Here is a 21800-nt window from a genome sequence, read left to right on the forward strand (position 1 = left end):
TGAACCACTCAGTCTGTAGCTCCTGGGACAACACCTGCCTACTGAGGTTGTCCTGGCTCGGTTTTCCACAGCGATGGTGGAGAATTGGACTCCACAGACTCACAGCCTTTCTGTTAGGCTTCAGGAGCCAGCATCCTTCATCCTGGGACTGGCAACCCTGAACAATGGCTGAGGGCCAGAGGACCCCATAAAGTTACTCTACAGCTTACAGGGGCCAAAGCATTCCAGTGCCTGTGGACTATGACCACTTATCGTCCCATTCCCAATGATGGCATGGACCTGGCAGCCAGCTGTGGGGTTAGGGGAGCCAATGTCCTCCCCGGGCCCCAAACAGGAGACTATGCTCCCATGGGATTCTGGGTCCAGAATGGCATGCCCCAGCCTGTTGGTGAGAGCCCAGCTACTGCCATCACCCGCCCCAGTCCCACCACCCCCACAGTGCCCAAGATGGGCGTGCGTGCAAGAGTGGCTGACTGGCCACCCAAGAGAGAGGCCCTGAGAGAGCAGAACAACCCAAGTCCCTCACAGGACACAGATGGCACAAAAACCACAAAGATGGCCCGTTCCATGAGGAGCTTACGGAATGGAGAGCCTGCCGCCAACACCCCAGCCTCCTCAGGGTCCCGGGCCTTCCACCGACTCTCCAGGAGACGGTCCAAAGATGTGGAGTTCCAGGACGGGTGGCCCCGGTCCCCTGGCAGGGCCTTTCTCCCCCTGCGGCATCGCAGCAGCAGTGAGCTCACCCTCAGCGAGTGTGACATGGAGGACATGGGGGAATCTAAGGGGGGTAGGCTCATGGGGACCTTGCCTCTCTTCCGTGAATATGGAAGCACCTCCTCTATCGATGTGCAGGGCATGCCTGAGCAAAGCTTCTTTGACATTCTCAACGAGTTCCGGAACGAGCAGCCAGAGGCCCAGGGCTCCCAGAACCTCACGGAGCTCCTCCAGGCCCATTCAGGCCCACACCTTCCAGGGAGCATCAGCGGAGCCAAGGGAGATCTCCGCCACGAGCAGCCCACCAGGGACAACCTTCTCCCACTACAGCCCGGGAAGGAGAAGGAGAGGGCCCGCAAGAAGCCTGTGCGGGGCCTTGGCAGTGGGGACACAGTGGACTCGTCCATCTTCCGGAAGCTGAGGAGCAATAAACCAGAAGGTGACACTGGCCGGTCCCCAGGGGAGGCAGAGGAAGGGCGGAGCCCCCCGGAGGCCAGCAGGCCATGGGTCTGCCAGAAGAGTTTTGCCCATTTTGATGTGCAAAGCATGCTGTTCGACCTCCATGAGGCGGCTGCCAACAGGGTGTCCTCGGCCCAGAGGCGGAACACCACCACTGGGGCCTCAGCTGCCTCGGCCATGGAGTCCCTCACAGTGTCGCGGGCCCATGGCCTTGGGGGCCTGGACCCGGCCTTCACCAGTATGGAGGACTTGAACTATAAGGAGAACCTGGAGCAGGACCTGGGCGATGACAACAGCAACGACCTGCTGCTCAGCTGCCCACACTTCCGCAATGAGATCGGTGGCGAGTGTGAGCGCAATGTGAGCTTCTCCCGGGCCTCAGCCGCCTCCCTGGGTGGGAGCGAGTGTCGCCTGGCCGACCCCAGCACCTACCGCACCAACGCCAGCATCTCTGTGCTGGAGGTGCCCAAGGAGCAACAGAGGACGCAGAGTCGCCCGCAGCAGTACAGCATCGAGCATGTGGACCTGGGCGCCCGCTACTACCAGGACTACTTCGTGGGCAAAGGTGACTGGGGCAGGCAGGCGGGCAGTAGTTTGTCTCTGAGACTCCCCTGCTCATTTACTCATTGTGTGCTGGGAACTATGTCAGAGCAGAGCTGTGAAGATTTAGTGAGCAAGCCTCAGGACACAGGGCTGGCACGCCAAAGCCTTGAGCTATGTGAGGCAATAGGTAGGCATTTATTTAGCAAACATGTGCCTGGTTCACCGTATGTCAGCACTCTCTAGAACCTGGGGATACAGTATTGGACAGTTAAAAATCTTGTTTTCCTAGCACTATAATGTTTTAGGGGTGGGTGTAAGGCAAATAATAAAATTAGATAAATGGCCTGGCCGGTGTAGTTCAGTGATTGAACATCGACCTATGAACCAGGAGGTTGCAGTTCAATTTCTGGTCAGGGCACATGCCCGGGTTGTGGGCTCGATCCCCAGTAGGTGGTGTGCAGGAGGCAGCCTATCAATGATTCTCATCATTGATGTTTCTATCTCTCTCTCCATATCCCTTCCTCTCTCTGAAATCAATAAAAACATGTTTTTAAAACTAGATATATAGATAAAATATGTAAGGTGTCATATGGTAGGAAGTGCTATGGAGAAAAGTAAAGCAGCCAAGAGAAAAATAAAGTGTTAGGGTGGGAGGTTACGATTTTCAATAGGGAATGGTTGGGAAGAACCTCCTAGTAGGTGCCATTTGAGTACTGAGCTGAAGGAGGTAGGGGAGGAAGACTAGGGACAGTGTTTCCAGCACAGGGAACAACAAGTATGATAGTCCTGAAACACCAAATAGGAAGAAAGCCATTGTTGCTGGGGTGAACGACTGGGGGAGAAGAGAAGGAGCTAAGGCAGAAAGGTGACAGGGACAGATCATATGGGACTTTGTGGGCCATAATGACGACTCTCACTTTTACCCCAAGTGAGATGGAGCTGCAGGAGGTTCTGAGCAGGAGAGGACTATGTTCACAGCCTCCCTCTCGGGATAGAGAGCCAAGAAGAAGGCGATGCTAGACACATCTAGGATAGGGGCAGGGAAGAAATAGGGAGGCTCTGGATCCCCTTTGAAGGTGGAATTATTGATGTTTTGAAGTCATTAACACCAGGGAGAGACAGGCTTCATATATCATTAAATTTGTTGGTGCTGGTGGGGCAATTCCACGAGGCAACATAGCATAGTGCAGAGACCACAAACCCAGGCAGGACATGTACAGAAGTGAAGCACACCAACCAGGGACTAAGCACAGGGCAGCTCCTGCTCAGGTCCAGCTCATCGTTGTCATGTAGGAAATGCAGACAAACCCAGGGTTGCCAAGTTGTGTGACTTGGCAGACATGGTGTAGTAAGATGGGCGTTCACTTCTTATGGTCTCTCCATTGAATGTGGCCGTGACCGGGCTGAGAGCCTACACCCGCCATCCCCTCAGTAGGCCTGCCGTGGGATATCACCAGAGACCTGACTCTGAACTCACCTACTCTTCTCTCACAGAGCATGCCAATTACTTTGGTGTGGATGACAAGCTAGGGCCAGTGGCTGTAAGCATCAAACGGGAGAAGCTGGAGGACCACAAGGACCATGGGCCTCAGTACCAGTATAGGATCATCTTCCGGACCCGAGAGGTAGGTTCCCTATTATGTAAATAATAGCTGCTCACAACTGTGCACTCTTCCTCTGAGCCAGGTTCTATGGCCAAGCGCTTCAGCTGCTTCATCTCATGTAATCCTCCCGATAACTTCACAAACACAAGTCTCCTCATTTTACAGAAGAGAAAAGTAAGACTCAGAGAAATTAAACTTGTCTAAGATCAGTGAATGAGTGTCCAGGCCAGAACTGGAATCTGTTGTGTCTCACTGCAGAGCCCTGGGTCTTCTATTTGCAAGAAATTATTAAAGGAATGTATGTAGAGCATTCTTTCAGGACCATGAGGTGTCCTGCAGTGTGGAAAAAAGATTTAAGGCAGCATGCCTGGGCAGGGCAGGAATTGGGAAATCTCAGCCCAAAGCACTGCTGTTGATGCTGATGGCTCAAAACGCTCCCATTGCATTTCTTCATCCTGAATGGAGAATCCCGTTGTCCTGGCTTGGTCAGAGGCCTTCCTCTAGATTACATGTCAGCTGTGACTAAGGAACAAGGCTTATTGGGGGCACCCTGCTTGATTAGGCTCTTAAGTTATAAGTAACAGAAATCTACTTCTAACATTTTAAGCCAGAAAAAGAATTCATTGGTTCATATATCTGCAAATCGAGGGGTAGGGCTAGCTTCTGGCATGGTGGCCCCAGGCACTCCAACAATGTCACCAGAGGACTCTGCCTCCTCATCTCTCCATTCTGCTCAGCTTTTTAGATCGTGATTGTCATTCTCTTTTGCCTCCAACAAACTCTCTTCATGTCACGGGAAAATGGAGACTGGCCGCTCAATTCTTCTATATCTTTATGACTTTCTCTCTACAGGGAAGACACTCTTATCTGCTGAATCTCTGGGAAGGACTCTGGTTCTGCTTGGATCACAAGTCCACACACATCCTGGGCCAGCCATTGTCATCAGGGATGATAGAGGAAACTGGGGCAGGGCGCAAGGCACTGTTATTGACACTTCCATCAGAGCCACCTGGAGGAGGCTGCTTGACCAAAAAAAGGGGAACTGGGAGAACAAAAACAATGGAGATTTCCAAAAAACCTTTCCAGAAAAGAAGCAATTGTCAGCTGGGAAGGTCCCCCCAAATGGGTCTCCCTCAGCCCTGCATAGCCCCTTGGGCCTGGCGTTTGCCCAAGCATGGTGTGAGGGGCCAGCCAAGCCTGGAACTCATCCAGATAGGTAGTTGCTATACCAGGGGTGGGCAAACTTTTTGACTCGAGGGCCACAATGGGTTCTTAAACTGGACTGGAGGGCCGGAACAAAAGCATGGATGGAGTGTTTGTGTGAACTAATATATGTTAACACTGCTGCTGATGAAGGAGCGGAGGGGAGAGCAAGAGAACCCTCCGCTCTTTCGGCTCCGCAGGCTGGATAGAACAGCCAAACGGGCCGGATCCGGCCCGCGGGCCGTAGTTTGCCCACGACTGTGCTATACCAAGAACCCAGCCCCAACCCCTCATGAAGTCCTTCCCACTGAGGGGGAATGTGATAACAGAAGCTTTGTGGCAGCTGAGGGGAGGCAACCCCCAAACCTTGTGCCCCATTTTGCAGGTGGTCACCTACTCCTGTCTCTACAGCACTCTCCTCTCTCTCCTTGCCTTTCTGGCCACATGAGCATGGGGGCAGAATGTGAGGAGAGAGCTCACACTGTATGACACTGTTGTATGACATGGGAAACTGCTAGGTGTAGTGGCAATGATCACCAAATACTAATAATATTTGCTATAGCTGTTTAACACTATGTGTTGGGCATTTTCTATACCCTTTTATGTCTGTTCACTCACTTAAATGTCATGACAGTTCTGTGATGAAGGCACTATTATCCATTCACAGATGAGGAAACAGGCATAGAAAGGTTAAGGGACTTGCCCAAAGCACCCTCCAGTAAGTGGTACAGTGAGGTGTCAGCCTGTGCTCCAACCACAGCTCAGCTGCTTCTGGGATTTCAGTAACAGCTTAGTTCAGGAGTGGGCAAACTTTTTGACTCGAGGGCCACAATGGGTTCTTAAACTGGACCGGAGGGCCGGAACGAAAGCATGGATGGAGTGTTTGTGTGAACTAATATAAATTCAAAGTAAACATCATTACATAAAAGGGTACGGTCTTTTATTTCAATAGTTTTATTCATTTCAAACGGGCCGGATCTGGCCCGCGGGCCATAGTTTGCCCACGGCTGGGTTAGACTCTCTATGTCAGACCCATTCATGAGTTGTGAACTCAGCTTAGTTTCAGTATTTTTATGTTGTTGTTAGTGGAAATAGAATATGTAGAATGGATTTTTAAAATACCAGACTGCATTGCACATTCTGAGAGTCATGAGACTTTGGTGTGGAGATATTGGATCAGGGTGCAATATTTTTGCTGTGGTTCCTTTTCAATAAGTTTGAAACTGGCTTAGAGCCATTTCTGGCATGTGCCTCCTTCCATCTCCTTACTACCCACAAAACCAACCTCCAGTCTGCCCAGGTGGGGCCTGAGGCTCAGGGCCACAGGTTGGAGTTTTATCCACCCCATAGAGATTCACTCAGGCCCAGCCATTGTGACTCAGTGGTTGAGCATCAACCCATGCACCAGGAGATTGCCGATTCTATTCCTGGCCAGGGCCTGTGCCCAGGTTGTGGGATGTTCAGGAGGCAGCCAATTGATGTTGATTCTCTCTCTCTCTCTCTCTCCCTAATGAACAAAAAATATTTTTTTAATAAAAGAGAGAGAATCACTCGGAACTGCCCTCTGCCAACTCTATGCTGGGCACTGAGAGAACAGGAAGTAATGAATAAGGCAGCAAAAATACTCATGAGACTGCATTCCTGTGGGGGAGGCAGACAATACACAGATACCTTAATAAATTATATAGTATGTATGACAAGGTGGAAAGTCAAGCAAGGAAGGAGAAATGAGTATGAGGGAAGCCTGGTGTGGATCCTGGTTTGGCCATTCAGCAGCTGTGAAATCTTGGGCATGTAGCTTCTCTCACAGCCTGTTTCCCTCATAGGAATTTCAGTTTCATTGGACTGGTGTAGGCTCTGTGAGATTGCACATATAAAGTGGTCATTGCTGGGCCTGGCACTTAGGGAAAGGCCAATGATGTCAGCGATTGGGAGTGGTCTCATCCACTGTCCCCTTTTCCATGCCAGTCAGGCCTGTGAATTTTGACCCACCATGAAGTTCACAACCACAAGCAGACCTTTGTTTATCCTCACACACACACACAAGTCATACGTAGATTCAGCCGTAGGCTGAGTCCTTGCATAACTGCCCTGTTGGGCACTCAGGCCCGGGGACCTCATCATCTGGAGTTGGAGGGAAAGGCAGCAAGATTTGCCTGGTTCCTTCCCAAGACCCTTTCTGTCGTGGTGGTAGAACAGGATTTCATAGCCTCAGAGTAGTAACAATAGCTAACACTTTTAGCACATACTAGTATTCCTGCCAGGCATTGTCCTAAGTGTTTATATGCACTTACCCTTCAAATTCTCTCTACAGTCTCATTATGATCCTCATTCTATAGATGAGGACATTGAAGTCTATGGCAGAGCTGGACATGGACCCAAACTGCCTGGGTCCTGAGCTCATGCTCTTCACCACTCATCACATTCACTCTCCGGTCAAAACTGAATTCTGACTCTGGGAGCAGACAGCCTTGGGTTCGGTCTGGCTCTGCCACTCATTAGCCTAGTGACCTTCAGCAGATGGATTTCTTCTGGGCACCTCAGCATCTTCATCTGTAAAATAGACTTTGTGCTGCCCCATTTCTTGAAGTGGCAAGAAGAGCACAGGTGTGGAAGCACAAGCTGCAAGGCAGGGAGCTCTAGTGGCAGATATTATGATGACACTGCTGTTGTGGCCATCGCCCTCTGATGCAAGGTCAGAGGTACACTCTGGGGAGCAAGGGTTGAGTTCATGCAGAGAGTTCTGTTCTCCTGTTTACACACATGTAGCAGGCTCTTATAAACCAAGGCGTGGGGCCAGAACGAGGGCCCCGGCTGTTTTCCAAGCCAGCTGGCTGGTCTGCCCCATATGGCCACCACCACCACCGGCCACCAAGCAGACAGCCAAGCAGGCCTACATCTCCTGGCAAAAGGAGAGTGTGTTGGCAGCACCGAACTTCCCACTGGGGCAAGGACAGACTTGGAGCTGGGCTTTGGCAGCACACACCTAAGTGTCAGCCCCTAAACCTGGATAGGACAAACCCAGGCCAGGGCTGCCCTGTCCTCAGCCCCTTTCCTGGCAATGTCTCCCATGACATAGGGAGACCCAAACCAGGAACTGCCTGGTCCACCAAGCTCAGTGAATTCCATTTAGACCTCCCAGTGTGAGTTTTTGACAGACCTTAGTTTTGTTAAGGTTAGAGGTTTATATTTTTATTTTTTTCTTTATTTAAAAAGTAAGTCACTCGCTGTTAAGAATTTAAACAGTACCTAAGTGTACAAAGTGGAAAAGGGAGAATCTTATATTAAATGTAATAGTGTATTGATTGAGACCTTTTAATTCTTAACTGCATGTGTGGCTTTGTGCAAATACATTTGACACATGTACATGTAATAATGGCTAATATTATTGAATGCTCACTGTATGCCAGATACAATGCTAAGTACTGTATATGTATTATCTTATTGAATCCTGATAACCCTTTGAGGCAGGCACTATTATCTCTATTTTATAGATGAGGAAAAGGGCCCAGGGTTACACAGCTGGAGAAGGGGTGAAGCCAGTATTCAAACCCAGGCAGACTGACTTCCAAGTGGCCTCCCAGGAAAATGTGCTTAAAGGAGGGTGCACCCAGCACAGAGAAAGACAGGGATGCTGGTGGAGAACCATCTGTATAGAAAGGAACCTCCTTGTTTACGTGGCCCTGAGGTCCTTTTGTGGCTTACCTGACAAGTTTCCCTCAGTGAGATGCCAGGGCCTTGCAGGAGGAACAATAAGTGTAGATTTTATTCTGAAAGTGATGGGAAATCCTTAGCAGGTTCTGTGTAGAGCAGAGACATGGTCTGACTCAGGCTGCTATGGGAAGAAGGGACTTGGCAGGAGGGCAGGAGGAAGGAGGCCTGGAGGAGGCTGTTGTCACAATCCAGGTAGTACATGGCAGTGGACAGGACCAGTCAGAAAGTAGAGGTGGCCACTTGTTGCAGCCTGCCAGTGCCCTACTTATTGTCCCCAGCAAAGAAGGAAAAGCTTGGGGTCAAGTAGTCAGAGCCAAAGTGTGACCATAGGCCACCTGTCTCCGTTGTGGAAGAGAATATGAGGATTTCTGGTCCATGCTGTTCCCTAGTCCCAGCAAAGGGTGCTTTGGAGCAGTGTCTGCAGGATACTAATACACTGATCTTGTTGTTGGTCCATTAATTGAACCCATAGTTCCAAGGCCAAAGCGTAAGATGTCATTGCTTTTCATGATCTATTTCAATACTCCCCTGCTTATGATAAGAGATTTGTTTGTATTAACTACCAAGACCAGAACTGGGAACTCCCAAGCATGAGGTCATTCCATTCCTTCCACGCACACCTCCAGGTTCAGTTTGGCAAGGGTCAGCTGTATATTTAAAAGCAATGTCATGACACATTATTTTTGCCACCTCCTGTGTCTGTTGACATAGGGTGAACATGTTTTACCAGTTAGAACTGGTCCTCCTTAGTCTTTAAACCATAAACCCAAGTGTATTTTGTTAACAGTCCCTCAGGGTCTAGTTTTTTCCTTGTACTGCTGCAGACTCTGCTGTGCCATCTTGGTGTGGTCCTGGAGCTACTGTGCCTAGCCCCAGATATGGCATCACCTAGTGGCCAGCCTGAGCGAGTGTTAGTGAGAATGCAAAGCAGCAGGAGTTCTCAGACAGGGTGGGCGAGTGGAAATTGGTACAACCACTTGGAAAACTTTGTAGTGCAGTGTAATTGCCTATTAACAAGCCTGGTGATGCAGCAATTTCTCTCCTAGGTATAAATCCAAAAGAAAATATGTTCATGTGAGCTAAGAGGTGCTTCTGTGAATGTTCCTGACAGCACCTCACAGTTGTCGAACACTGGAAGCCGTTTCTATGCTCGTCAACAGTAGAGTGGATTAAATCCATCATGGTAAAAATGTCAGCCTCTTGCAGCAACATGGTCAAATCTCATACTCATTGCATTCAGAGACAAAAGCCAGATATAAAAAACGCAACCTGCAGGAAACAGGCACAATAAGTTATGGGGTTAGAAATCAGGATAAGGTTGCCATGGGGAAAGCACAGAAAGGCTTCTGGGAGCTAGGAATGTTGTGTTTTTTATAGGGTGGTGATTATCAAGATGTTCACTCTGTGATAATTCCTTCAGCTTTGCTTATGTGTGTTATGGATTATACTTCACAGACAAAAACATTTTCAAAGGAAAAGAATAATGAGCTTTGGAGAACTCAAGCCTGGGTTGGAACCCGGTTCAGCCACTTAGCTACAGTGATCTTAGATAAGGCGCCTAACATCTTAGAGCTTACATTTTCGTTTTAAGTTGTGGGGTGTTTTCTTTTTTCTTTTTTCCACATTTAAAAAAATATCTTTATTGTATTTAGAGTATTACAGATGTCCCCATTATCCCCCTCCACTGGGTTCCTACCCTGCCCCAGGCCTTCTCTACCCTATTATCTGTGTCCATAGGTAATGCATATCTATATATATAAAAGCCTAAGCAACCATTACAACTGGACAACCGGCCAATAGCTATGACATGCACTAACCATCAGGGGCAGACACTCAATGCAAGAGCTTTCCCGTGGTGATCAGTGTGCTCCCACAACCAACCTCCCGCAGCCGGCCAACCTCCCACAGTCCCTCCCCGCAGCCAGCTGGGTGGTCAGTGCTCTCCCACAGCCAACCTCCTATTGCTAGCCAACCTCTCACGTTCCCTCCCCCTGGCCAGCCAACCTCCTGCAGTTCCTCCCTTGGCCAGCCAACCTCCCACGGTCCTTCCTCCCAGCTGGCCAGCCCTGATCATCCCTTTTCGCCAGCCAGTCCAAGGGGCCCCACCCATGCACAAATTTGTGCACCAGGCCTCTATATGCACATAAGATCTTTGGTTAGCCCCGACCGGTTTGGCTCAGTGGATAGGGTGTCGGCCGTCAATGGAACATATTTTTTTAAAAAAAAAAAAAAAAGATCTTTGGTTAATCTCTTCCCACCCACCCCCCTGCCCCACTTCCCTCTGAGATTCGTCAGTCTCTTCCATACTTCCATGCTTCTGGTCCTGTTTTATTCATCAGTGTATTTTGTTCATCAGAATCCTTGTTCATTTATTTTGCTTTTTAGATTCAATTGTTGAAAAAATATCCTTCAACATTTCATATAATATGGTTTGGTGGTGATGAACTTCCTTAGCTTTTTCTTGTCTGTGAAGCTTTTTATCTGACCTTCAGTTCTAAATGAAAGCTTTGCTGGGTAGAGTAATCTTGGTTAAAGGTCCTTGCTATTCATCACTTTGAATATTTCTTGCCACTCTCCTCTGGCCTGCAAAATTTCTGTTGAGAAATCAGATGACAGTCATATGGGTGCTATCTTATAGGTTCATATAGGTAACTAATTACTTTTCTCTTGCTGCTTTTAAGATTCTCTCTTTGTCTTTAACCCTTGGGCATTTTAATTGATAATGTCTTGGTGTGGGCCTCTTTGAGTTCATCTTGTTTGGGACTCTGTATGCTTCCTAGAGTCTATTTCTTTTACCAGGTAAGGGAAATTTTCTGGCATTGTTTTCTCAAATAGGTTTTCAATTTCTTACTCCCTCTCTTTTTTTCCGGCACACCCATGATACAAATGTTGGGATGCTTGAAGTTGTCTCAGACGATCCTTATACTATCTTCATATTTTTGGATTCATTTTTCTTTTTGCTGTTCTAATTGGGTGCTTTTTGTTTCCTCATATTCCAAATTGCTGATTTGATTCTCAGCATTCTCTACTATTGATTCCCTGAAATTATTCTTCATTTCAGTTAGTATACCCTTTATTTCTGACTCGTCTTTTTTCATGTCTTTGATGTTCTTACTAATTTCTTTGAAATTCTCACTAAGTCCCTTGAAGATCTCAGTATAACCATTGTGATCATGAGGAAAGAGACAACATCATTATAACCATTGTTTTGAACTCTGTATTTAATAGTTTACTTGCTTCCATTTCATTAGTTCTTTTTCTGGAGGTTTCTTTTGTTCTGTCATTTGTGACATGTTTCTTCATCTCTGCATATTGGCTACTTCCCCATGTTTATTTCTATGTATTAGGTAGAGCTATTATGTCTCCTGGAATTGGTAGAGTGGCCTTGTGTAGTAGGTATCCTGTAGGGCCCAGTGGCTCAGCCTTCCCAGTCACCTGAGCTGGGCATTCTAGGTGCACCTCTATGTGCGCTGTGTGCACTACCCTGTTATAGTTGAGCCTTGATTGCTGTTGGTGTCGCTGGAATTGACCCCAAGACCAATTGGCTGTGAGGATCAGCTGCAACTACAATGGAAGAGCAGCTCTGCAGGAGACATCCCTATGGAGCAGGACTGCTTCAGTGGAGCTTTAGTGCTCACTGAGTCTGCCCCTTGAGTGTGTCACTCATGGATGTATAGTTATAATCTGGCATGGTCTGAGGCTGGGTGCACTGGCTCTGGGGTCCTCCCCTGGAGGTGCAAAATCAGCCACTGTCTGTACCCTGCCTGGGGCTACCCATCAGGAGCTGCAGAGTGATCTACAGTAGCTGCTACTTGTGTTAGGATTGGAAGTGCTCAGGAAAGGCCAAGCTGAGAAGCAAGGCAGGCTGCTGCTAGGACTGGGCCTGCGGCCTCTTATTGAGATGTATGGGGCACGCTGAAGCCAGCTGCTACTTGTGTGAGAGATTTTAGGAAAGTCTGGAGCCTGAACCATAACAGGCCATTCATATGGAAAAGCCACTGCAAACAGCTTAGGTTGGGTGGTGTTTCAGAGAATCACCAGGTAGGATCAAACAGTGTGAGAGCCAAGTTGAATGGAGATTCAGATATGGCACCTGGCAGACAGCTCTGCAGCAGAGGAGGTCTCAGCATAGTAACAATGACCCTTGTGAGTACCCCTGTCTGGGAGAAAGCCACCCCTGTGTTCTTGCTCTGATGTTAGATAATCCAGTTCCTCCCCATATGTTCCTGGATCCCCCCAAGACACTGCCTGGGTCTCCAGCACCAGCCCTTTAAGAGAAACTGCCTGGGTCTCCAGAATCAGCCCTTGAAGAGGAACTGCTTGGGTCTCCAGCACCTTCCATGTCACTTAGCCACAATCCCCAATGGTATTTACAGCCCAAAGTTACAGGGACTTCTCTTCCTGGTATTGGAACCCTGGATTGAGGGGTCTGGTGTGGGCTGGGACACCTTGCTCCTCACGGGAGGCTTCCGCAGCCGAGATACTCCTCCCAATTAAAAAAACACCACACGTTGGTGTTGGACCAGCCCATTCCACGCCTCCACCCCTCCTACTAGTCTCAATGTACTTTCTTCTTTACTTCTCTAGTTGTAGGACTTCCATTCAGCCAGATTTCAGGTGGTTCTAAATGATGGTTGTTCTGTATTTTAGTTGTAATTTTGATGTTGTTGTGGGAGGCGTCGAGTACCAGTTACCTACCCTACTATCAATGATCACCTGTGGGTTTATTTTTTTTAATCCTCACCTGAAGATAGGTTTTTATTGATTTTAGAGAGAAAGGAAGGGGAAGAGAGATAGAAATATTGGTCAGTTACCTCCTATATGCACCCTGACTGTGGATCGAACCCACAAGCAAGATATGTGCCCTGACCAGGAATTATACCCACCACCTTTTTGGTGTTTGGGACAACACTCCAACCAATTGACCCACCTGGCCAGGGTGAACTTTCATTTTCTTATCTGTAAAATGGAGATAAAATCTTTCTTAAACAGATGTATACATATAACTAGATAACTACTATCATACTTGAAATACAGTGCAATAAACTGAACCTTCATAAATGTGACTTGTTATGAAGTATATCAGTTAGAATTTACTTTGTCTACAAAGTAACAGAAAACCTTACTAGCCATTGCTAAAACTAAAATAGGGTGTTACTTTATTATACTAACAATAATCTGGAGGAAATTGGCTGTAGGGATTGACTTCTCTGTGATTTTTTTTTTGTCTCTTTCCTCATGATCACAAGGTGGCTGTCACAGCTTCAAATATCTTACCAGCACACCAATGTCCTTAGCAAGAAGAAATGGGCAGGTGAAAGGGAATTTCCTCTTATAAGGGAGAAATCTGTCCCAGGAGTCCTCCCCAAGCTGAATTCCCTTTCACATCTCCTTGCCTGAACTAGTCACGTGGCCAGCTGTAGGGACAACTTAGAAAGCAACATTTGGGGAAGTAGAATTAAATGGACAAGATTGGCTTGACTAAAGGTTTTAAACCCTGACTACATGTCACAATCACCTGAGTGGTATTAAAAATATATGTGTGTGTGTGTGTGTGTGTGTAAGTATACACATATATAAGTGTATGTATACATACATACATATATGCCTGGGCCCCACCACAGACCAATTGAATCAGAACCATTGATTGTGAATTTTTTTTTTCAGGTGTCCCTACTTCGTTTTTATTCTAACTCAGCGGTTCTCAACCTGTGGGTCGCGACCCCTTTGTCGGTCGAAGGACCCTTTCATAGGGGTCGCCTAAGATCATCCTGCATATCAGATAGTTACATTACGATTCATAACATAGCAACATTACAGTTATGAAGTAGCAACAAAAATAATTTTATGGTTGGGTCACAACATGAGGAACTGTATTTAAAGGGCCAGAAGGTTGAGAACCACTGTTCTAACTGAATAACATTTTTAGGAGAGAAAGGAGGGACACAAGACCCACACCGTATGTGCCCTGACCAGGAATCAAATTCATAACCTTTTGGTTCCTTGATGAGCCTGAAGCTCTGCTCATTCTGCAGGCCTTGAAAGAGCATTATGTATCTCTTCCCAGCTTCCAGACTGAAAGTTTTCTTGGTGGTATCTGTGATTGTGATTTTGTCAAGAAACCAGATTGAGCCCTAGCCAGTTTGGCTCAGTGGATAGAGTGTCAGCCTGGGGATTAAAGGTTCTTGGGCTTGATTCCGATCAAGGGCATGTACCTCAGTTGCAGGCTCCTCCCTGGCCCTGGTCAGGGCATGTGCAGGAGGCAACTAATTGATGTGGCTCTCTCATGTTGATGCTTCTCTCTGTCTTTCCCTCTCTCTTCCACTCTCTCTAAAAATCAATGGAAAATAGCCTCAGGTGAGGATTAAAATGTAAATTAAAATAAAATGGTAATAAAAAAAAATTTTTTTAAAGAAAGAAACCAGATTAAAAATGAGTGTCACAGCCCTAGTTGGTTTGGCTCAGTGGATAGAGCGTCAGCCTGCAGACTGAAGGGTCCCGGGTTCGATTCCGGTCAAGGGCATGTACCTCGGTTGCCGGCTCGATCCCTGGCTCTCTCATCATTGATGTTTCTATCTCTCTCCCTCTCCTTTCCTCTCTAAAATCAATTTAAAAAAATGAGTGCCACATTTGAAGACCCAAGTCTTCATGTACTGATGGCCAGAGAGGCAGGTGTTTTACATAAGAGCTCATGGTATTATGTTTACATATAATATTGTAATGACAGTGAGAGTGTCCATTTGAATGCCTATCTCATGGAGCCTATTTTATTTGTTATACTTCTTACTCCCTGACATAATCCACTTCCCATTAAAATGCCAACTCCATGAAATAAGAGTCTTTGTTTTGTTCACTCTACCTAGAACAGGGCTGGCACTTAGGAGGCACTGAGTCAGTATCTGTTAAAACAAACATAGTTATGCCCGGACAGCATGGCTCAGTGGTTAAGCATCAACCTATGAACCAGAAGGTCACCGTTGATTCCCAATCGGGTCGCATTCCTAGGTTGCGGGCTTAATCCCCCAGTAGGGGGCATGCAAGAGGCAGCTGATCATTCTCTCTCATCATTGATGTTTCTGTCTATCTCCCTCTCCCTTCCTCTCTGAAATCAATTTTTTTTAAAAGTTATGTTCCATTCACTGTCCCATTTAGTCCTCCCAACACCCCTTTGGGGTTATGATACTGTCACTCTACCCATTTCACAAAAGAAGACACATGAGGCTCAGAAATAGGAAGTCACTTAGACAAGATCACACAGCCAAAAGGCATCAAGTTCAAGTCCTGGTCCAGACCAAGGGCTTTCTGGCCCTAGAGCCCAAGCTACTGACCATCGCACATATGTTCTAATCCGGCCCATTTGAAATGAATAAAACTATTGAAAAAAAAGACCGTACCCTTTTATGTAATGATGTTTACTTTGAATTTATATTAGTTCACACAAACACTCCATCCATGCTTTTGTTCCGGCCCTCCGGTCCAGTTTAAGAACCCATTGTGGCCCTCGAGTCAAAAAGTTTGCCCACCCCTGATCCTTTCCTGGTTCCCAAGAGCCTCCTAACAGTCTCTTCTCTCCCTTGAGCAGCTCATCACCCTGCGGGGCTCCATCCTGGAGGATGCCACACCCACATCCACTAAGCATGGGACCGGGCGGGGCCTACCCCTGAAGGATGCCCTGGAGTATGTCATTCCTGAGCTTAACATCCACTGCCTGCGGCTGGCTCTCAATACTCCCAAGGTGACGGAGCAGCTGCTGAAGCTCGACGAGCAAGGGGTGAGCTGGGGCCGGGTGAGGGTGTGTGGGGCGGTCGCACTGGGGCACAGCCAGCAGCCCCACTCCTGGTATTTTCTGTCTTCATCACTTTTTTTTTCAAACATCAGAAACCAACTTAAGCTAGTTTCAATAAAAGGAGGAATCTGTTATCAAATTCTGGGATTGCTAAGAGCAGTAAGATAACTGTGTCTCAGGAGGAAAATAGTCTAGGGATAAAGGAACCACCAGGTTCGTGTGTGTGTGCGCGCGCGCGCGCGCGCGTGCATACACTTGGGTTTTCTCTCTCCCTTTGTACACTGGTACCTCTGCTACTGTGGCCCTCCCTCAGCTCTCAGAGTTGCTGTTAGAATTGTGGCCGCTTGCAGAGACCAGCTCACTGATTCTCAGCCCAGGAGAGCCTCTACCTGGCTCACACTAGGTCAGGTGTCAGTCCATGGTCCAGTCACCAGCGACCTGGGGAATCAGAGATATGTTAAAAAAAAACACACATGGTTATTACAGGCCCACCCCCTAAAAAAACAGTGTTAACCCTACTGATCCCTGCACGCTTCAGAATTTCCTTTTGCAGAGTCTTAGCCAGCTCCAATCCACCTACTTTGGGAAGCCGGCCCAGGCAACAATCTCTTTCATGAGAGAATGGCATTACCTTCCATAGATAGATTAAAAATCCAAGGCATGGGCACCTTGTCATGCCTCTCTGTAATGGAAGGAAGGGAGAGAGACAAGACAACTGGGACATGTCCCATGCCTTTTTCCTTCCTCTGGCTGTGGCCCTAAATTCCTGTCACTCCAGCAATTTCCTGGGCTCAGTTCCCAAGAAAGCCCCCCTTTGTTCCATCCTCTCTGACATTTCTACCTGTCCTGCCTCCATAAAGCCGCTCTCACCTCTGCAGCTCTGCCGGAAACACAAAGTGGGGATCCTCTACTGCAGGGCAGGCCAGAGCTCGGAGGAGGAGATGTACAACAACGAGGATGCCGGCCCCGCCTTTGAAGAGTTCCTCTCCCTGCTGGGTGAGAAGGTCTGCCTGAAGGGGTTCACCAAGTACGCTGCCCAGCTGGACGTCAAGAGTAAGTGGCTTGGTGGGGGAGCCAGTTAGATCACGTTAGAACCGGTGAACCACCCCGGCACGCCCTCCTGCTGGACAAAAGGCCTGGTGATACTCAGATGAGGACCCTGGGCAATGGGAGCTCTGGATCTCTGCTGATGGGAGTGCAGGTAGTACTCCACTTTGAAAAACACAGCATATTCTGGTTAAGTGAAAATTCACCAACTCTGTCTCAGCAATTACACTGCTAGACGTGTCCTGTGAGAACTCATGCACATGTGCCAGCATATGTCCTGCATACTTATAACCGCAGAGCCCAGAACAGTGCCCAGTGTGCATGATCAGAACTGTGGTATATTCATACAGCACCATGCTGTGTGGTGACAATGACGACAACGAACTGGGGCCACAGGCATCAGTCTGGATGAAATGCGTGACCAGCAGGTCTCAGAAGAGTGGGTACTGAATGATGCCTTTTATACAGTAACTAGGGCCCTATGCACGAAATTCGTGCATGTGTGTGAGGACCTCTGGGTGGGACCCCAAAGCCCTCTGCCCAGCTGCTTGCTGTCAGCTGGGGCCTGGGTGTGGTGGCCCCGTCCCCCCCACCACTGGTCGTTTTGTTTTTTGTTTCTTTCTTGGTGTCAGCCCCCACCTCCCCCCTTACTTCTGCTGCTGGTTGCCCCCTGCCCAGCTCCCTCAGTGCCTGGGAGCAGCAGTGGCCCTGTCGCTTCTGCTGCTGGTTGTTTTTATTTTCCCCTATGTCCTTTCGCCCCCTGGTGGTCAGCATATGTCATAGCAGCGGTTGAACTCCCGGTTGAAGTCCCATTTGGTCGACCGCCTGAGGGGACAATTTGCATATTAAGCTTTTGGTAGAGCCTAATATGCAGTTGAGTAGGTGCCTGCAGCTGTTGTCATCATCACCTTTATCTCCTCCATTGAAGAAGGCAGTAAGAGGAAAAAGCATCTTATTGTGCCAGTTACCGGTTTGGTGGTCTTGGCTTTGCCCCTCTCTGCCTCAGTTTCCTCATCTGTAAAGTGACAGTAATAATTGTGCTTAATTGCCCTGACCGGTTTGGCTCAGTGGTTAGAGTGTCAGCCTTCGGACTGAAGGGTCCTGGGTTCGATTCCAGTCAAGGGCATGTATCTTGGTTGTGGGCACATCCCCAGTGGGGGGTGTGCAGGAGGCGGCTGATCGATGTTTCCCTCTCATCGATGTTTCTAACTCTCTGTCCCTCACCCTTCCTTACTCTGAAAAATCAATAAAATATATTAAAAAAATAAAAATAAAATAATTGCACTTAACTCAGGAGCACAGTAGTGAACCTAATGCAATGTGCCCTCAACTGTGCCAGGTACTGGACCTGTCCAACTTCCCAGAGCTCTGAAGGTGGGTATCACCTGCAGTGTGCTGATGGGGCACACAGGACTCTTACTACCGCCTGGCACACAGGAAGTCTGCAGCAAGTGTGAGCATTAGTATTGTGATTCTGTTGGTGAACTGCTGAAGAGGCAATACACTCAGAAAAAAGGAATAGGAGACTCATTATCCCCTTCGTCAGATGCCTGCTTTGAGGCTCAGCGTCCTCCACTAAGTGACGGCCATAACCTTACCCTACACTGACTTCCTGTGAAGACGAGATGCCAAACACAGTGCCTTACAGAGAATTAGCTCTCAAATAAACATCAACTGCTGCCAATAATTGCAGTGTCACGTTGGGCAAGTCACTTACTCTCTGTGCCTCAGCTTCCCCTTCTGAAGCATGGAGCCAGTAATGAGGTGTGCTTCTCCCTGGTCATAACCCCTCACATTAGAGATAACCAATATCCTGACTCCTGTAATTATCATTCTGTTTTTTCCTTCATAGTGTCGCTACTTATATGTACATGTCTACATAATATGTTTTGCTTGTTTTGTAACATAATGTGAATGCACTCATGTGCTCCTTTATGTCTGGCGTCTTTCATTCAACATTATGTTTGTCAGATTCAACCATGTGGTGACTATGACTCATTCCTTTTCATGGTTGTGTATTTTCCACAGTATGAATATACCAGTTTATTTCTCAGTTCTTTTTTTTTTAATCTTTATTATTGAAAGTATTACATACGTCTCCTTTTTTCCCAATTGACCCTCTCCATGTCCCTCCATGCTGTCTCAAAAGGTAAGAGATTCTTCTTTTTTACTGCTGCATAGTATTCTGTGGTATAAATGTACCACAGCTTTTTTATCCACTCATCTACTGATGGGCACTTTGGCTATTTCTACATCTTAGCTACTAGGATTATAAATTGTGCTGCTATGAACATAGGGGTGCATACATTCTTTCTGATTGGTGCTTCAGGTTTCTCAGGATATATTCCTAGAAGTGGGATCACTGAGTCAAATGGCAATTCCATATTTAATTTTTTGAGGAAACTCCATATTGTTTTCCATAATGGCTGCACCAGTCTGCATTCCCACCAACAATGTACTAGGGTTCCCCTTTCTTCACATCCTCACCTCATTGTCGTTACAATTTGCATCTCTATGATGATCAGTGACTTTCAGCATTTTTTCATGAGTCTCTTGGCCATCTGTATGTCCACTTTGGAGAAATGTCTATTTAGGTCCTTTACCCTTTTTTTTATTTTAATTTAAATTCTTTATTGTTGAAAGTATTACCTTTACCTGCCCGGGCTAACCAGCAGACCCTGAGCAACGAATAAATGAATACTCTGACACACATTTCTATAAAAGAGAGGGCTAAGGGACTGCCTGACTAAAAGAACCAGACAGCCCTGTTCACCTGCCTCCTTAGGCTTTTATTGTAACAACAGCTTGAACTAAAATTAACTATTAGATACTATCAGCAGGGTAAGTATCCTTGAGAAGATACATGCATCTGCAGTGTCCTTTAAGCAAGGACATCTGAACGATTCCAGTAAACACCCAGGGGCTCAGGCTTGTTTGGAAAAGTCAAGGACAGGTCTGCCACCTTCGGCAAGTTCCCCTTAGAGGCCTCCAACTTTTCAGAGATTCCTCCTTACAGACTTTCCAACCAAGGCATGTGCTTTCCCACATTTACCCATTTTTTAATTGGATTGTTTGTCTTCCTTTTCTTAAGTTGTATGAGTTCCTTACATATTTTGGATATTAACCCTTTATCAGATGTATCATTGCCAAATATGTTCTCCCATATAGTGGGCTCCCTTTTCATTTTGTTGATGGTTTCTTTTGCTGTGCAGAAGCTTTTTATTTTGATGTAGTCCCGTTTGTTTATTTTCTCCTTAGTTTCCTTTGCCCTGGGAGATATATCCGTAAACATATTGCTATGAGAGATGTCTGAGATTTTGCTGCCTATGGTTTCTTCTAGGATTTTTATGGTTTTCCAACTTACGTTTAAGTCTTTTATCCATTTTGAGTTTAATTCTTGTGAATGGTGTTAGTGCCCTAGTTTCTTTTTTGTTCATTTGTTTCTTTCTTTCTTTTTTTCTTTTCTTTTTTTTTTTTTTTGGCATGTTTCTGTCCAATTTTCCCAACACCATTTATTGAAGAGACTGTCTTAACTCCGTTGTGTGCTCTTGCCGCCTTTGTCAAATATCAATTGAGCATAATGGCTTTGGTCTATTTTGGGGGTCTCTCTTCTATTCTATTGATCTATATGTCTGTTCTTGTGCCAGTACCAGGCTGGTTTGATTATGGTGGCTTTGTAGTATACTTTGATATCTGGTATTATGATTCCTCCAATTTTGTTCTTTTTTTTTTTTCTCAAAATTGCTATAGCTACTCGTGGTCTTTTGGGGTTCCATATAAATTTTTGGAGTATTTGTTCTAGATCTGTGAAATATGCTGTTGGTATTTTAATAGGGATTGCATTGAATCTTTAGATTGCCTTGGGTAGTATGGACATTTTAAATATGTTTATCCTACCAATCCGTGAACATGGTATAATCTTCCACTTGTTTATATCTTCTTCTCTTTTTTCAACGCACTCAGAAGATGTTTCAAGTACAAGTCTTTTATCTCCTTGGTTAAGTTTATTCCCAAGTATCTTAATGTTGTTTTTGTTGCAATGTTAAATGGGATTGTTTCTTCAGTTTCTCTTCCTGAGAATTCACTATTGGTGTATAAAAAAGCCATTGAATTTGGGTGTTGATTTTTATATCCTGTTACATTGCCAAATTCATTTATTAAGTCTATTTTTGGTGAAGTCTCTAGGGTTTTCTATGTGCAATATCGTGTCATCTTAGAATAATGAGAGTTTTACATCCTCCTTTCCAATTTGAATGCCTTTTATTTCTTGTCTGATCACTGGTTAGGATTTCCAGTACTATCTAATCTAATAAAAGACAAACATGCAAATTGACTGTACCTTTGCTATGTGTTAAGCCACGCCCACCAGCCAATCAGAGTGACTATATGCAAATTAACCCAACCAAGATGGCAGCTGGCAGCCATGGAGCTGGAGCAAGCAGGAGGCTTGGTTGCTCCAGTGATGGAGGAAGCCGAGTTTCCCACCTGCCGCGGCCAGCTCTGAGTTCCACTGAAGGCAACAAAGTTTCAATTATAGAAGACAAATAAACCCCAGATACCTGCTTTCAGCTGGCCGTGGCCACGGAGCTAGAGTGAGCAGGAGACTTGGTTGCTCCAGTAATGGAGGATGCCAAGCTTCCCACCCATCCTGGCCGGCTCTGAGCTCCACTGAAGGCAACAAAGTTTCAATTATAGAAGGTAAATAAAACCCAGAATTGAAAAAAAGTAAA

The 21800-nt window shown here is 46.6% G+C and overlaps 1 protein-coding gene across 4 annotated transcripts in view; it reads left to right on the plus strand.

Moving 5' to 3' along the window:
• SIPA1L3 (signal-induced proliferation-associated 1 like 3) overlaps window positions 1-21800 on the plus strand; it is a 120841-nt gene continuing 99041 nt past the window's right edge. For 3 of the 4 annotated variants that reach the window (XM_006773127.2, XM_015570069.1, XM_006773129.2), the window contains exons 1-4: window positions 7-1738; window positions 3211-3341; window positions 15820-16008; window positions 16902-17076. In XM_006773127.2, the coding sequence (XP_006773190.1) occupies window positions 241-1738; window positions 3211-3341; window positions 15820-16008; window positions 16902-17076 (1993 nt within the window). In that variant the 5' untranslated portion in view covers window positions 7-240. Of the gene's footprint in view, window positions 1739-3210; window positions 3342-15819; window positions 16009-16901; window positions 17077-21800 lie in introns of all 4 variants that reach the window. The other variant, XM_006773128.2, reaches the window with a different exon arrangement.

Source organism: Myotis davidii, unplaced genomic scaffold, assembly GCF_000327345.1.
Source record: "Myotis davidii unplaced genomic scaffold, ASM32734v1 scaffold166, whole genome shotgun sequence".
NCBI classification, from domain to species: domain Eukaryota; kingdom Metazoa; phylum Chordata; class Mammalia; order Chiroptera; family Vespertilionidae; genus Myotis; species Myotis davidii.